At 51.3% G+C, this 15,426-nt stretch overlaps 1 protein-coding gene across 1 annotated transcript in view; it reads left to right on the top strand.

Moving 5' to 3' along the window:
- The window catches only part of SLIT1 (slit guidance ligand 1), a 187,819-nt gene extending 173,060 nt beyond the window's left edge, over positions 1-14,759 (top strand). Inside the window, exons 31-37 of the mRNA XM_025396916.1 lie at positions 2,171-2,308; positions 6,262-6,499; positions 8,167-8,297; positions 8,764-8,918; positions 9,998-10,286; positions 10,436-10,647; positions 11,459-14,759. Coding sequence (XP_025252701.1) covers positions 2,171-2,308; positions 6,262-6,499; positions 8,167-8,297; positions 8,764-8,918; positions 9,998-10,286; positions 10,436-10,647; positions 11,459-11,697 — 1,402 coding nt within the window. The 3' untranslated portion in view covers positions 11,698-14,759. The remainder of the gene's footprint in view (positions 1-2,170; positions 2,309-6,261; positions 6,500-8,166; positions 8,298-8,763; positions 8,919-9,997; positions 10,287-10,435; positions 10,648-11,458) is intronic.
- The last annotated feature ends 667 nt before the right edge of the window (positions 14,760-15,426 follow it).

The following is a 15,426-nucleotide window of genomic DNA, read 5'->3' as shown; positions in this document are numbered from 1 at the left end:
GAAAGCATCCCATCTCATGGCCAAATCTTATCTGACCTGGACGTATTTGGTAACAAAAGCTGCCCTGCACTGGTATGAGATTGCTTTTTGTTGTTATTCATCCCATGTAATGTGAACATGTGTAGATTTTGTGGCAGAAATGTGAATAAGTCTGATTATGAGGTTGCCTCAGCTCCTACCAGTAGGTTGTGTAATATGCATTGTCTGACCTTACCAAAATCTAAAAGGTGTTGAATTCCAAAACCTGTCTGTCCCAGCAGGTTTGGGTAAAAGTTGTCGGTCTGTATTTTCATCATGGTTGTTATCGGCATATGTGAAAGTGTTTGTTACTTGAAGACTTAAGCTTTATAAAGGTCACACATTTTAAAAATAATGCTTCCCACTGCAGTTTTGCAAACATAGTCTCATTTCTGGGACCTCTCCATTCCACCAGTCAGGCCAGCAAGGGGTGGTCAGGGCAGAGTTTCCTGGGGCTTGTGGCTGAGGGACCCAAGCCCAGGGACTCGGATGGAGTCCCCCAGGAGCCCCCTGTCTAACTGGAGCAGCCTGAGGCCCATGACAGGAAGCAAGAGTCCAGGATTGTTGAGGCCTGGTTCCACGGTCGATGGGCCCACAAGAGCCTCCATCCAAATGGTGGACGGACACTGTACTCCTGCGGGGGCTCCCAGGGGTGGGGCTTGGCAGGCAGACCAATCAGCAGTGGTAGATTGGGCAGCATGCGCCCTCCTTGGAGGGTGGGATAAGGCAGGACTACACATTGTCCAGCCTGGAGCTGCTAGCACAGTCCCTCAATCACAAAGGGTAAGCATTGTGCTTAGCTCTGGACCCGGGACTGTGGCACACAGTGGAGTGTTGAGTGCGTGTTCTCTTAACTGCCTGTCCTGGTAGAAAGATAGAACTGACATGCTCAGCTGTGCCTGGCATTACCAGCAACCCAAGACATATATCCAATATATAGTCATTAAATGAATGAACGAGTAAGTGGTGGCTTAGCTACTATAACATTTTTCAGACTGTAACTCCAGACTCATTAGTAGATTGTGATCAATTGGATATAAAGGGAGCCCCAGCCCCTGTTTAATATTAATGTCAAGACTAACATTAAAGGATGAAACAAAGTATCAGACAGCAACGTGTCATCTTATAGAATAAGGATAATCAGTATTGTTGTATGAATCTGGTTTTGAGTGTGTGTGTATGTGTGTGTGTGTGTGTGTGTGTGTGTGTGTACATACTGGGCTTGAAAGTATTTCTTATAGGCCGAAAAACACTGGACAAGGAAATGAGTAAAAAACCCAGGCAAGAGCACCCATCTGCCAGGTTGCGTGATTGAGCTTCAGAGTTAGGAGTTTAGAAGGAGATCAGACAAGGGGACTGCTCAGTGAGGGCTGGAGTGCTCTCTGGAGGCTTCCTGGAGGAGGTGAGCTGGCTGGACCATGCTGGGAGAAAGGAGACAGTATTCTGGAATCTACGGGTGTGAAGGCAGGGAAGTGCTTGGTGAGGTGAGTTTGGTGTCGGGGGATCAGGAGGCCTGTAGGACAGGGAGCAAGGCCATTACTAGAAAGGACTACTGGAGTGTCCTTCATTTATTTGATAGGCAGACAGTAGCCCAAAGGGAGTGTTTTGGGCCAGCAGTGAGGCATGGTGGGAGCTGGGAAGCTGGGGGCTGACCTGAGGTCAAGGCACCCACTGAGCAGGGGGCACTAGCCCTGCTGAGGACTGGGAGGCTGGGGAAAGAGGAGTGGGGGAGTCTGTGGAGCTCAGCCACGTGGTAGCGGGTCCTGGGAGAACAGGGAGGGTGCAGCTGAGCCGCTGGAGAGGTCAGGAAGGGGCTGACACTTGGCTTTGGAAGTGCTGTTGCTGGTGAGGGTGGGTCCTCCGTGACAAGACTCCATCTCCCCCTGCCACTGGGGTCTACTCTTTCAGCCCCAGGCCTCTACCTCAAGTCCACGTGAGCTCTCTTCTCCTACTAGGAAAGGCTCCCAGGATGGGCTAGGGGCCCTTTTAGATCCAGAGCTCTGTGTGACCTCCTGGAGATCCCCACAGCCTCAGTGGAACTTGAGGTTCTCCCTCACATGTACAGACTGTGTGTGGGGAGCCCTGGTGCATCCCTGGCCTCCCAGGCTCTGTGTAGCTGACCCCCCAACTACCCATGCCCCCCCCACACCAGGTGTGAGTGCGTGCCAGGTTACGCAGGTGACAACTGCAGCGAGAACCAGGATGACTGCAGGGACCACCGCTGCCAGAATGGGGCCCAGTGTATGGATGAAGTCAACAGCTACTCCTGCCTCTGTGCTGAGGGTTACAGGTGAGTGGCCCCTGGACACACTAGGAGTGACTCCTTGTGGCTGTCAGCCCCTGGGGTGGCAGGAGCCTCCAGCCATGGCGAAGGAAAGGGGTATGGGTCAGAGCCTGGGAGTTGGATGCTGGGGTTTTAACCATGGCTCTGCCAGTCACCAGCTGTGCAGCCTTGGGCAAGTCATGTAACTGCCCAGGGCCTAGGCAGAGGACCCCTAACCTGTTTGGTGCAGGGGGTGAGAGGTGGGTGCAGATGACAGGGCAGTGTGCTGTCACTTATCTGCCTAGCTGAGCCTCTGAAGACATGTCCTGCCACAAAGGTTATCTACCAGCCCACTGGGCTCCCCTGGGAGGTTGGAGGGCCCACCCTCTCTCCAGCCACCCATATCCCATGCTCCGCTCACTCATTTTTTAAAAAATAGCTTTATTGAGATATAATTCACGTAGCATACAGTTTACTCAGTTCCATGTAAAATTCCATGACTTTTAGTTTATTCCCAGAGTTGTACATCCATCACCACAATCGATTTTGAACATTTTCATTTTCCCCAAAAAAACCTCATACCCCTTATCTGTCACACCAGCCCCTCTTCTATCCCAGCTCCAGGCAACTACTAATCTCCTAATATTTGTGTCTATATATCTGCCTGTTCTGGGGATTTCCTGTAAGTTGAATCGTCGTACAATCTGTTGTCCTTTGTGACTGGCTGCTTTCACTGAGCATCATGTTTTGAGGTTCATCCGTGTGGTAGCATGTGTCAGCACTTCATTCCTTCTTATGGCTAAACAGTGTTCCGTTGTATGGACATAACCACATTTTGTTTACCCACTCATCAGTTGATAGGCTTTCTCCCTTTGTTGCCACTTTTTGGCTATAATGAAGACTGATCTTATCAACATTTGTGTACAGGTTTTTATGTAGACGTACATTTTTAATTATCTGGGATATATGCCTAGGAGTGGATTTTCTGAGTCATATGTTAACTGTATGTTTAACTGTTTGAGGAACTACCAAACTGTTTTTTCCTAATGGTTGCACCATTCCCACCACCAGTATATGAAGGTGTGAAGTGGTAGCTCATTGTGGTTTTGATTTGCATTTCCTCAGTGGCCAATGATGTTGAGCATCTTTTCGTGTGCTTATTAGCCACTTAAAAATATCTTCTTTGGAAAAAAAATTCTATTCAAGTTCTTTGCTCATTTTGAAATTGAGGTATTTGTCTTTTTGTTATTGAGCTGTAAAGGCTTTTTATATATTCTAGACAAGCCCCTTATCAGATACATGTTGACAAGTATTTTCTCCCATTTTGTTGGTTGTCTTTTCTTGATAATGCACAAAAGTGTGTAATTTGGGTACATCTAGTTTATTTTTTATTTGTTGCTTGTGTTGTGGGTATCCTAAGAAACCATTGCCTAATCCAAGGTTATGAAGATTTATACCTATGTTGTCTTCTAAGAGTTTTATAGTTTTAGCTCTTATATTTAGGTCATTGATCTATTTTGAGTTAATTTTTATATTTGGTGTGAGGTAGAAGGCCCCACTTCATTCTTTTGCATGCAGATATACAGTTGTACTATCACTATTTGTTGAAAAGATAATTCTTTCCAGTTGAATGGTCATGGCACTCTTGTCAAAATCAACTAACTTTAAATGTAAGGATATTTCTGGACTCCAAGTTCTATTCCATTAATCTATATGACTGTACTGATGCCAGTACCACACTTTCTTGATTACTGTAGTTTTTGTAATATATTTTGAAATTGGGAAGTGTGAGTCCTCCCAGTTTGTTTTTTTTAAAGATTGTTTTGGCTATTCTGAGTCCCTTGAATTTCTGTATGAATTTTAGGATCAGCATGTTGATTTCTGCAAAGAAGTCAACTGGGATTTTGATAAAGATTCTATTGAATCTGTAGATCAATTTAGCTAGTGTTGCCTTTTTTTTTTTTTTTTTTTGAGACAGAGTTTTGCTCTTGTTTCCCAAGCTGGAGTGCAATGGCACAATCTTGGCTCACTGCAACCTCTGCCTCCCAGGTTCAAGCAATTCTCCTGCCTCAGCCTCCTGAGTAACTGGGATTATAGGTGTGTGCCACCACGCCTGGCTTATTTTTTGTATTTTTAGTAGAAACTGGTTTTCACCATGTTAGCCAGGCTGATCTTGGACTCCTGACCTCAGGTGATCCACCCATCTCAGCCTCCCAAAGTGCTGGGATTACAGGTGTGAGCCACCATGCCTGGCCCAGTATTGCCATTTTAACAATATTAGCATACTGATCCATGAACATGAATGCCTTTCCATTTATTTAGATCTTCTTTAATTTCTTTCAACATTTTATAGTTTTCAAAGTATATGTTTTGCACTTAAAAAATTTATTCTTAAGTATTTTATTGTTTGATGTATTATAAAGGAATTGTTTTCTTAATTTCATTTTTTGTTTGATTTTTGTGCATTAATCTGGTATTCTACAATCTTGCTGAATTATTTCATTAATTCTAATAGCATTTTAATGGACTCTGTAGGATTTTCTTATACAAGATCATGTCATCTGGATGCATTTTATTTCTCCTTCCTTCTCTCCTTCCCTTGCTTGCCTTCCTTCCTGCCTGCCTGCCTGCCTTCCTTCCTGCTTTCCTGCCTTCCCTCTCTCCCTCCCTTCCTCCCTCCCTCCCTCTCCCTCCCTTCTTCCTTCATTCCTTTTTTTTCCTTTCCCTTTTTCCTAAGTGCCATGGCTAGAACCTCCAGTAAAATATTGAATAGAAATTGTGATAGCAAATATCCTTGTGTTGTTCCTAATCTTAGGAGGAAAAAATTTAGTCTCTCATTATTAAGTTTGATGTCAGTTGTGTGTTTTTTGTAGATGCCCTTTATCAGGTTGATGCAGTTCACTTCTATTCCTAGTCTGTGGAGTGTTTTTGTCATGAAGGAATGTTGAAGTTTGTCAAATGCATTTTCTGCATCTATTGAGATGAACTTTTTTTTTTTTTTTTTTTTTTTTGCTTTTTCATCTATCAATGTCATATATTCCATTAATTGAATTTCAGAGGTCAAACCAGCCTTGCATTTCTGGCATAAATCTCACTTGGTCATTGTATACAATCCTTTTTATGCTGTACTTGATTTGCTAGTAATTTGTTGAGGATTTTGGTGACAATATTTATAATAGATATTGGTCTGTAGTTTTTTGTGATATCTTTTGTTGTGATGTCTTTGTTTTTGGTATCAGGGTAATGCTGGTCTCATAGAATGAGTTAGAAAATGTTCCTTCATTTTTTATTTTTTGGACAAGTTTGTGAAGAATTGGTATTTATTGTTTTTAAATGTTTGGTAGAATTCACCAGTTAAACTATCTGGGCCTGGGAATTTTCTGATTACTAATTCAATTTCTTTACTAGTTATAGGTCTATTCATATTTTCTATTTTTTTCTTGGTTCAGTTTTGGTAGTTTGCATATTTCTAGGAATTTGTGCATTTCATCTATGTTATCTAGTTTGTTGGTATATCATTGTTCATAGTATTCCTTTATAATTCATTGTATTTCTATAAGGTTGGTAGTAATGTCCCTTCTTTTATTTCTTATTTTAGTAACTTGACTCTTTCCTCTTTATGCTTGTGTCTTAAATCTCAGTTTTCTTTTCTGTAAAATGTATATAGTAAAATCTGGCTTGCAGAGTTATTGACATTGTCAGTAATCACCTTGGATCTTGTTAAAAAGCAGATTCAGTGGGTTTCCCATTTCTATCAAGTGTCCAGGTAATGTTGATGCTGCTGGACCAGGGACCATACTTGTATCCTGGTATCCTTCTGGCTCTTAGCTCTCTCATGAAAAGTGTTTATTAGGAGCATCTTCTGTCACTTTAAGAATCCATTTTCTCAAGATGTTTAGTGTATTTCTCTCCAGGGCTATGGGAGAGGAAGATACCCCCTTCCTCCTCAGCCCTCTCTGACTTGTGTCCTTTCCTCTCAGTGGACAGCTCTGTGAGATCCCTCCCCATCTGCCTACCCCCAAGAGCCCCTGTGAGGGGACTGAGTGCCAGAATGGGGCCAACTGTGTGGACCAGGGCAACAGGCCCGTGTGCCAGTGCCTCCCAGGCTTCGGTGGCCCTGAGTGTGAGAAGTTGCTCAGTGTCAACTTTGTGGACCGGGACACTTACCTGCAGTTCACTGACCTGCAAAACTGGCCACGGGCCAACATCACATTGCAGGTGCGTGCCAGGGGGCTTGGTCACAGAGGGGAGTCAGGGAGCAGGGGACCCTGGCTTAGGCCAGAGCATCAAGATGCATCCCTGCATGGTGCCTGGGGAACTGGAAGGACTCTGTGTAATCAAAACTTTTTGCATATGGGTATCAAAATCTCGGCTTGAACTGATTTAAGCACAATTAGAAAGGTTATAGTGTCACAAAACCAGGGCAGGGGTGGACGTGGTCTCATGGGTAACTGAATCCAGAAAACCAAACTTGCCATCCTCCGCTCCCACCATTTCTTGTCCCATTTCTTGAGGAGGCTGCTCCTCAGTGTCTGCCTCCAGTGCTGCAGACAGGCTTTCTACGTGTGGCTGGAACGTGGCCAGAATTAACTTTGGGCTTATACCTTTAACCGTATGTCCCTAGGGTCCCTTAAATTGTCCTTTTCATGCCTTCAGTTCCATCTCAGAACATCTTCCTATTGAGGGGAAAATAAAGCAAGTCGCACTTCAACAGCATTGATGAAATATATCAATATTTTGCTAAATATTTTTGGGGGATGGAGAGGAGAGTGGCTTATATTGCACAGCACATGATAAAGAACGTTAAACTCTCCTTTAGTCATCTTTCTCTTTCCCTTGAATTCCATTCCCTGTCACAAATGCCACATCTTTCTTCCCTCTCTTTTGTCCTCTTTTCCTTTTTTCTCAGAACTCTTCAGCCTCTCAAACATGTGCATTCTGCTCTCTTCCCCTACGTCACATCTCCAACATCCTATCCACTTACATAGTCTACATGGCAAGACAACAGCTAGCCTAACCGCCAAAAATAAAATTCACCAAAACCATAACCAGCCATTGCCTCGGGCACGTCCTTGGTTTATCCTCATCTTTTACCGGACAGTGATTTACAAAGGCTCTTCCTTGCCAGCTCTAATTTGGTCAGCTCAAGGAAGATCTCTGATTGGCCTGGCGTTAGTCACATGCCCATCTCTGAACCAGCCGCTGAGTCCAAGGAGATGGGACAGTATGACTAGACAGCCTGGGTCATGTGCCCAGCTCCACAGACCAGGGGGCTCAGGGTCTTTACCAGAAGAAATGGAGGGAGGAGGACAAGAGAGGGAAAAATGATCATGGCTCCTACAGCATCTTAGAGGGATCTCCCTCCTGAGGCAAAGATCTCACTTTTGCTTGCACGGTTCCAGTGACAGACACTACCTTCTGAGTGGCTCCTTCCACTAGGCTTGGATGACTCTGGCTGTCAGAGAGCCTTCCTGAACTTGTCCTCTCTGTAGTTCCCCCACTCAGCAGCTAGCTCCCCAAGGCCCACAGAACAGGGCTACCCACACCCTCCAGACAGGGGTCCCAGTCTAATTTTCTTCTCTGGGAAGATTGTCCTGAGGTCTCCTGGCTGCTTTTCCTGGCACAGAGTTTCCGGCCTCAGTGGCCCGTCACCCTTCCCTGCCCAGACCTGGCCAGGCTGGCAGTGGATGGGGCTTGAACCAGAGGCTGCAGCCCCTGTTGGCGCCCCCTGGAGGAATGGCCTTGGGGAGGCTGGCCAGGTGGGGGAAGAGAGCTCTGCACAGAGCATCTCTCTTCCAATCTTGGGTGCCCTCTCTGCCCCACCTGCTAGCCTGTGCTGCTGCTGCATGGGGTGGGGTGGGAGAGAAAGTGCCACTGCCCATCAGGTCTCCACGGCAGAGGACAATGGGATCCTTCTGTACAACGGGGACAACGACCACATTGCAGTTGAGCTGTACCAGGGCCATGTGCGTGTCAGCTACGACCCAGGCAGCTACCCCAGCTCTGCCATCTACAGGTAGGGCTTCCTCATGCCCCCCAGCTGCCCTCAGGGGTACGGGACTGCCAGGGCGAGGTCTCCTGGGCCAAAAGCAGGTGGTTATCGAGACCTCTAGAAACCTGGGCTGAGTTTGAAGGACACTTGAACCATCTGGTTTAGCCCCAGTTTGGGTCTGAGGTCTCTGAGGCCTGTGCAGTGGCCCCGTCCTTCCCCAACCCACTACCACCTTAGAGGAGGCTCCTTAATGGGGAGGAGGAGACTCATAAGTTTGAGACCCCTGCCTCAAACCTCTCAGCCTTCCCCAGGGAGTCCAAGAAGGGGAATAAGAGGGATCGGGTTATAGGCCATTGAGCCCCCACAGTCCTTTTCCTTAGAGATTTGGTCTCCTGGGGAGAACCTGCTGGTGTTTCTGGGGAAGTGCCCAGGCAGGGATGGTCCAGACTGACACCCACTCCCTGGGATGGGGAACCCCCTCTTCTTCCAGTGCTGAGACGATCAATGACGGGCAGTTCCACACTGTTGAGCTGGTCGCCTTTGACCAGATGGTGAATCTCTCCATTGATGGTGGGAGCCCCATGACCATGGACAACTTTGGCAAACATTACACGCTCAACAGCGAGGCGCCACTCTATGTGGGAGGTGAGGACCTGGCCCTGGCGGGGTCTCTTTTGCTCTCTGGCCTGAGGCCAGCCAGGAAAGCTGGTGCCTAGGGACTGCACTGTGGGAAATGCCAAGTGGGAAGATGGTCCTGGTGGTGGCCAAGCTGCAGGTGGACTGGCCTCACTGCCTGGAGGCCCAGCTGCTCTCTGCCTGGCCCAGACTGACCAAGAAGGATAGACGCTTGGGTTGGGTGCAAGGCCTGGCTTAGGAGAGGTCCTGGGACTGTCCAGGCTGTCTGTGACACATTGGGCACCTTTCCTCTTGGTTTTGGGCTAGAAGGGGCTTTTCAGTGGCTTAGGGTCCATTCCCAGTCTTGGGGCCCTCAGAGGCCCAGAGCCACTGCAAGAAGACTCAGGTATGGAGTCCCTGCATCAACCAGGGACTGTCTCGGCTGGCCTTAGAGGCTTTGCAGGCTAGATGACCCCATCGACCACCTGCAAGCATTTCTCGGTCTTGACAAGCAGGCTGTTGGATGCAGCGGGGCTGTCTCCACACCCTGTGGGGGGCGTGCTGAGGCTGGGGCAGAGGTGAGGGATGGCCCTGGGTCTCAGCCCAGCTCCGCAGCTTACTCCTTGTGCAGCTTCAGGCCAGTCATGAGCATCTGTCAAATGGGGCTTAACAAGCCCTACTTCAGAGGGCTGCTGAGAAGGGACAGCCACAAAAACAGTGATCCAGCGGCACACATGATGTCTCGGCTCCGCCCCTTTGCTACGGCTGGGGTCTCCGGGAGGTAAAAGCTGGTGTCCCAGGTAGAGAAGGCGCCTTGGTGAGGGCAGCCAGATTTTAGGAACAGGCACCTCAGAGCCGCACGCAGCAGCTGGCCACCACCAGGCCTGACACCCCAGCTCCAATCACAGAGGAAGCAGCTTTTCCCTTTCTTCTGGGAAAGGAGCCTGGGCCCTCCAAGGTGGCAGAGGACCTTGGATCAGGGTTGCAGAGATGAAGGACAGAGGCCGCAGGCAAGAGGGAAGGCCATGGAGCTGCCTAGACCTCAGAGGTGGGTGCCCGGCATAGCCCGAGCCTGACTCAGCCCAGCTATGCTCTCTCCCCTACCCCAGGGATGCCCGTGGATGTCAACTCAGCTGCCTTCCGCCTGTGGCAGATCCTCAATGGCACTGGCTTCCACGGCTGCATCCGAAACCTATACATCAACAACGAGCTGCAGGACTTCACCAAGACTCAGATGAAGCCGGGCGTGGTGCCAGGCTGCGAACCCTGCCTCAAGCTCTACTGCCTGCATGGCATCTGCCAGCCCAATGCCACCCCGGGGCCCATGTGCCACTGCGAGGCCGGCTGGGTGGGCCTGCACTGTGACCAGCCTGCTGATGGTCCCTGCCACGGCCACAAGTGAGCCTGGGGCACTGGAGTTGCATGCAACTCCCTTTGTTTCAATCTTGGGAACAGAATAAAGACCTGTGAAGTCAGGACCGGGTGGGCTGCGTCGGGTGGGGCTTGGCTGGGTTTGTCCTCACAGCGCTTTTCTCTGTCCCCTGCAGGTGTGTCCATGGGCAATGTGTGCCCCTCGACGCTCTTTCCTACAGCTGCCAGTGCCAGGATGGGTACTCGGGGGCCCTGTGCAACCAGGCCGGGGCCCTGGCAGAGCCCTGTAGAGGCCTGCAGTGCCTGCATGGCCACTGCCAGGCCTCAGCCACCAAGGGGGCACACTGTGTGTGTGACCCCGGCTTTTCGGGCGAGCTGTGTGAGCAAGGTCAGGGGCCCCCCTCCTGATGTGCACTCCCCAGGGTCCCCCACAAATTGCTTTAGCAATTTGACTCTTTCTTCCTCCCAACCTCGGCAGCCCTTCTGTCCTCCCCCAGCCCCGTACCATGGGCTGCTATGGGGCTTTCAGGGTCCCTCCACCCTCTGGGCACTGCTCCCGGTCTCTCCTGGCCCAGTTTGCCCTGCAGCTCCCTTATCCAGGGTATGTGCCTCTTCTGGCTGGGGTCTCTCCTTGCAGAAGAGACCACCCAGGGTAACAGCTCCTGGCCCAACCTCTGTACCTTGGCCCCATCACCTCATGACCTGGGAGTGGCAGCAGGAAGTCTGAGGGGTGGGGACTCCTTCCCAGGCCATCCCTGGCCTGCTTGACCAAGATGGCTTCTGCTGGAATCCGGACTGTTAAGGCTGGGCAGGGAGAAGCTGGAGAAACCCAGAACTCAGGCACCTTAAGGATCCCCTAGGCCATCCCCTCCCCAGCACGAATCCTTTTCATAATGTTACTGCCTCCAGGGCCTCCAGTCTCTCTTGCATGCCTCTAGCAATGGGGACCTCGCCTCCCTCCGGCAGTTCAATCTGTCCTGGAGGGCCCTGGCGCTAGGACCAGACTGTAGGCCCTGGGAAGAAGCTTGTGCATGTCAGCGGGAGGCGGAAGTATGCTGGGGACAGAGATGGGGTCTGAGAGCCAAAGGATCCACCCCACAGATGCTGCCCTACTCCTCCTCTTCCTTCTGCCTCCCTGGAGGCAGCAGCTCACCCATGGGTGTGCCCTGAGGCTTTCTTTTGGTGTCTGTCCCATCCAGAGTCCGAGTGCCGGGGGGACCCTGTCCGGGACTTTCACCAGGTCCAGAGGGGCTATGCCATCTGCCAGACCACGCGCCCCCTGTCATGGGTGGAGTGCCGGGGCACGTGCCCAGGCCAGGGCTGCTGCCAGGGCCTTCGGCTGAAGCGGAGGAAGTTCACCTTTGAGTGCAGCGATGGGACCTCTTTTGCCGAGGAGGTGGAAAAGCCCACCAAGTGTGGCTGTGCCCTCTGCGCATAGCGCTGGGCGTGGACAGGCGGGTGAGGGTGGGCAAGGGGGCCCAGCCGCTGCAGCAGCAGAGACAGTCGCCAGCAGCTGGGCTGGGGTGCAGGTCATCACAGGACGGCTCCTGGGCAGCTGGGCCCTCCTGGATGGGGTGGTGCCAGAGCAGCCTTTTAAAAGCAAATTGCGCCATAGCTGGGGGCAGCGGGGGTGGGCGAGGCCTGAGCTGCGGGCTGCCCTCTCCGGAAGTGCCTTGCACAAATAGGCGCTTAATAAATATTTGTTGAATGAATGTGTGCGTGAGGTCAGGCCAAGAAGTGCAGAACGATGACACCCCTCCTTATCTGCTACCTGAGTCTGGAGAAGAAAAATGACAGCTTTCCAAACCAACCCTTCCCTCTGGCCTGTGGCCCAGGCTGGCTTGGAGCTGGGTCTGTGGCCCCGGAAGCCTCTTACCCCTCTGCAGGCAACCACGAAGTACTCTCAGTCTCCCCGGGCAGCCAGCCTGGTTCATTCTGCTGCTACAGAATCTGCTGGTGGTAGGCTAGGCTGTGGAGCGGGGATGCCGCCTCCTGCTGGCCAGGGAGGGTTGGACCCTTCCCCGCTGGATTGACTGCAGCCACTGCTTGGGAACGAAGCTGTGGGTGGAGGTGGTTCTTAGGACCAGGCCTCTGAATCCTAAAGTTCTAGGATGACTACTGTAGCTTCAAGGAGCACTTATGTGGAGGAAACAGCCACAGGGGCTGCTTAGGGTGGCAGACCCCACCAAAGAGGACAGGGGGTTCTTTGCTCTAGGTAAACAAACATCATCCGCCTCCAGACACTGGCCACAGAAGGGGCATTGGTCCTGGGCTTCCCCAGCCACCAGTCAGCCACAAGCTGTCGGTGACCTATTGGCAGAGGGACTGGGTGTGAGGGTCTGGCTCAGGGTGCTTGACCAGGGAGCAGCTGGTTCAGAGTCCTTCACACTGCAGGCCAGTAGGGAGCAGTGGAAGGGACAGTGCTCCAGGCATTGGGAAGTCCCCACTGGCTCTATCACTCGGGGCAAACTTTTCCCTGCCTGGGCCTTGGGTTCCTCAGCTGTAAAATGGCCGGAGGTAGGGGCAGGATGACTAAAGGAATAGTGCAGACTCCCCGACTGTGGTCTTGGGAGGCCAGAGGAGTTAGAAGACCTATTTTCATTGATCACATCAATAAGTATATATGTGCCTAACCCAGGGCTGGGGACTGTGGGCGTTCTGGCCTAATGGACAGATGTGAACTCATCCCAGAGCATCGCAGGAACGACCAGGATGCCCGGGAAGAGTTGAGCTGAGGGGTGGCTCCAGCCACAGACAGTGGCCCAGGCCAGAGGGTTGCTGGCAATGAAGGAGCAAGTGTTGGACGAGGCACTGAATACATGATTGCCTGACTGCATCGTCTTCTCTTCCATACACAGTGAAAATGTAGAAAGATGGTTTGTGAGGCCAAATTGTGAATTGGCTAAAGGGAGGCAAAGTTGCACTCTCTTTCCCCAGAGGCCTCACCAAGCGGGCACACCCCCGGGGAGTTCCGGTGGGCAGCGGCGGTGAGCATGTCTCTGCCCCGGCTCCCTCCACCTGTGACCAGGAGGTATGGCTGGGTGTATGTTCAGGTGAGGCTCAGAGTGTCATTGTGTCCATGTCCCCTGCCCATGTCCCCCGCCCAGGGCAGTGAGGGGAGCCCTTGATGCTGATTAGAAGGCTAGAGCTGGGGTAGAGGGTGCCTGGCATGTCCCATGCCACGGGGACTCAACCTAGCAACTATGAGTCCTGGGGTCCCTGTGATGGGAAGAGGGCCCTGCCCTGCCTAACATGGGAGGTGTCCTCATGGCAGGATCTGCCCCTCACCAGGGGGCTGGGATCTACTTGCTTGGAGCTCTGAGCAAGGCCACAATGTCTGGCCCCACCCGCAAGTAGACTGCAGCCTGGGCCTCATGGGGCTTCTCCCAGGACCACATGGCATCCCTCTCTTACTTTGAGTTTCCAGGCCACGTTGGGACCCTGCAGAGCATCTGCACCGGGCTGGATAGGGCAGAAAACCTCAAGAGCAGCCATCTTGCCTCTTCCCTGGAAGAAAGCTGCTCTGGGACTCGCCAACCCTGAGAAAGATAGCTTCCCTGGCCACCACCATTCCCCACCACCCTGGATAAGTCAATTCCCAGGCTTGAAGGGCACTGACTGGCAGGAGGCCTCTTCATTCTGCAGGAGGTGGAAAGGGTACCTGTAGACAGGTGATGCTCACCCCTCACCTGGCGCCATGGGGCTGGGAGGTGAGTGGCTGGTGTGTTTGTTCCCAGGGAGCACCATGTGAGCTTAAGGCTCCCCTGACCAGCCCCACCACATGGTCCAGACTCCTAGCACAGCAGCGCTGACCTCGGTGCAGTCTGAGGACGAATCCACCATGAGATGAGCGGAGAGCTGTGTGCCCCAGGACCAACTTTTTCTCCAACTTGGCCATCAACCAGCGAGTTGCTAAGGACTTGAGTCAGCACTCACGTTGCCTGTTCACACTCCGCTTGAAAGTCCGGAAAGCGGCTACTGCGAAATCGCCCCTCTGAGAAGTCCTCTCTCCACATCTTGCCCCCCTTTGTGAAGACCCCTAGCTCGCTCTGCATTTTAGACATGAAGAGATACAGCAGGGTGCGTCCCGAGGGAGCTGTGGCCTTGCAACACCACTGGCAACAGGGCCGGGGCTCCCGGTGAAGGTGTCAGGAAGTGGAAAAGGCTGGACTTTGTCTCCTCTTTGCCTGCTGGTAGCCTAACCGCAAAAGTATCTCTTTATACAGAATACTTACAGATTCTAATATATATTTGTATTTCATTTTGTTATAGTATTTTTATATGTTAAAGTCAACATCCAGCGTCTTGTTTTGCCTTTCAGATGCTATGTGGTTGTAGCACGTTTTGTTGGGGGTTTCTGTAGTCTTGTTTGAATCGACTCCTAGAGGCTGGTTTAGAACAGGCCCGTGAGGGAGCCGCACCTGCCCTGGAAGTATTGTTTTAGACTATGTCGATGTTGTCTGTTGTCTTCCATGTGAACATGACATTGATTCACTCTGCCTTGTTGGTCTCTCTTTCTCCACTGAGAAGCGGGCCCGGTGCTGCTAGCATTCTCTCCTAGGGCTTCTGGGCTGATCACATATGGGCCATCATCCAGGGGTGGCTCCAAGGGGCTACACACGTAGGACGTCTGTTCCTGGAACTCCCTGCCCTTCCTGAAGTCCATTCCTCCTGAAGAAGGAGGGGGCCCTGGGAGAGGGGTCTGATAGACCCCCGGGGTCTGTCAGTGCACGGCCGAGCTGGGGAGGCTGCTCATCCTCATCTCCCTTCAAGTAATTGCCGTGACATGGACATTCTGTAAGTTTGCGCACAGAGCCACACCCATCTTTAATCTGGCTCTGAGGGTTTCGGAGCCATCAGAGCAATCAATAGTGTGACTTCTCAGATGTCCTGTGAGTTTCACTTTTCTGTCCCTAGCACAGTGGCTCTTAGAAATTGGTGGAGAAGCAGGCACACATACGTCTGCAGTGGCTCCGTCACCATTCAGATGAGAACACTGCAAGCACAATTTTATAGGACTCAGGATGGATGTCTGGGTAAGGCCAGGCCCCGGCAGGCAGGCTGGGCAGGGTCACTGACACTAAACGGAAGCCTGAGCCAGGACCATGAGCCACAACCATGGACAGATTTCCGTGGAAAATTGGGCCAGGGCAATGGTCATACAAAC

The sequence above is a fragment of the Theropithecus gelada genome, chromosome 9 (genome assembly GCF_003255815.1).
Source record: "Theropithecus gelada isolate Dixy chromosome 9, Tgel_1.0, whole genome shotgun sequence".
NCBI lineage: Eukaryota > Metazoa > Chordata > Mammalia > Primates > Cercopithecidae > Theropithecus > Theropithecus gelada.
Note: the sequence above shows the minus strand (reverse complement) of the source record. Positions and strands in the feature narration are given on the sequence as shown.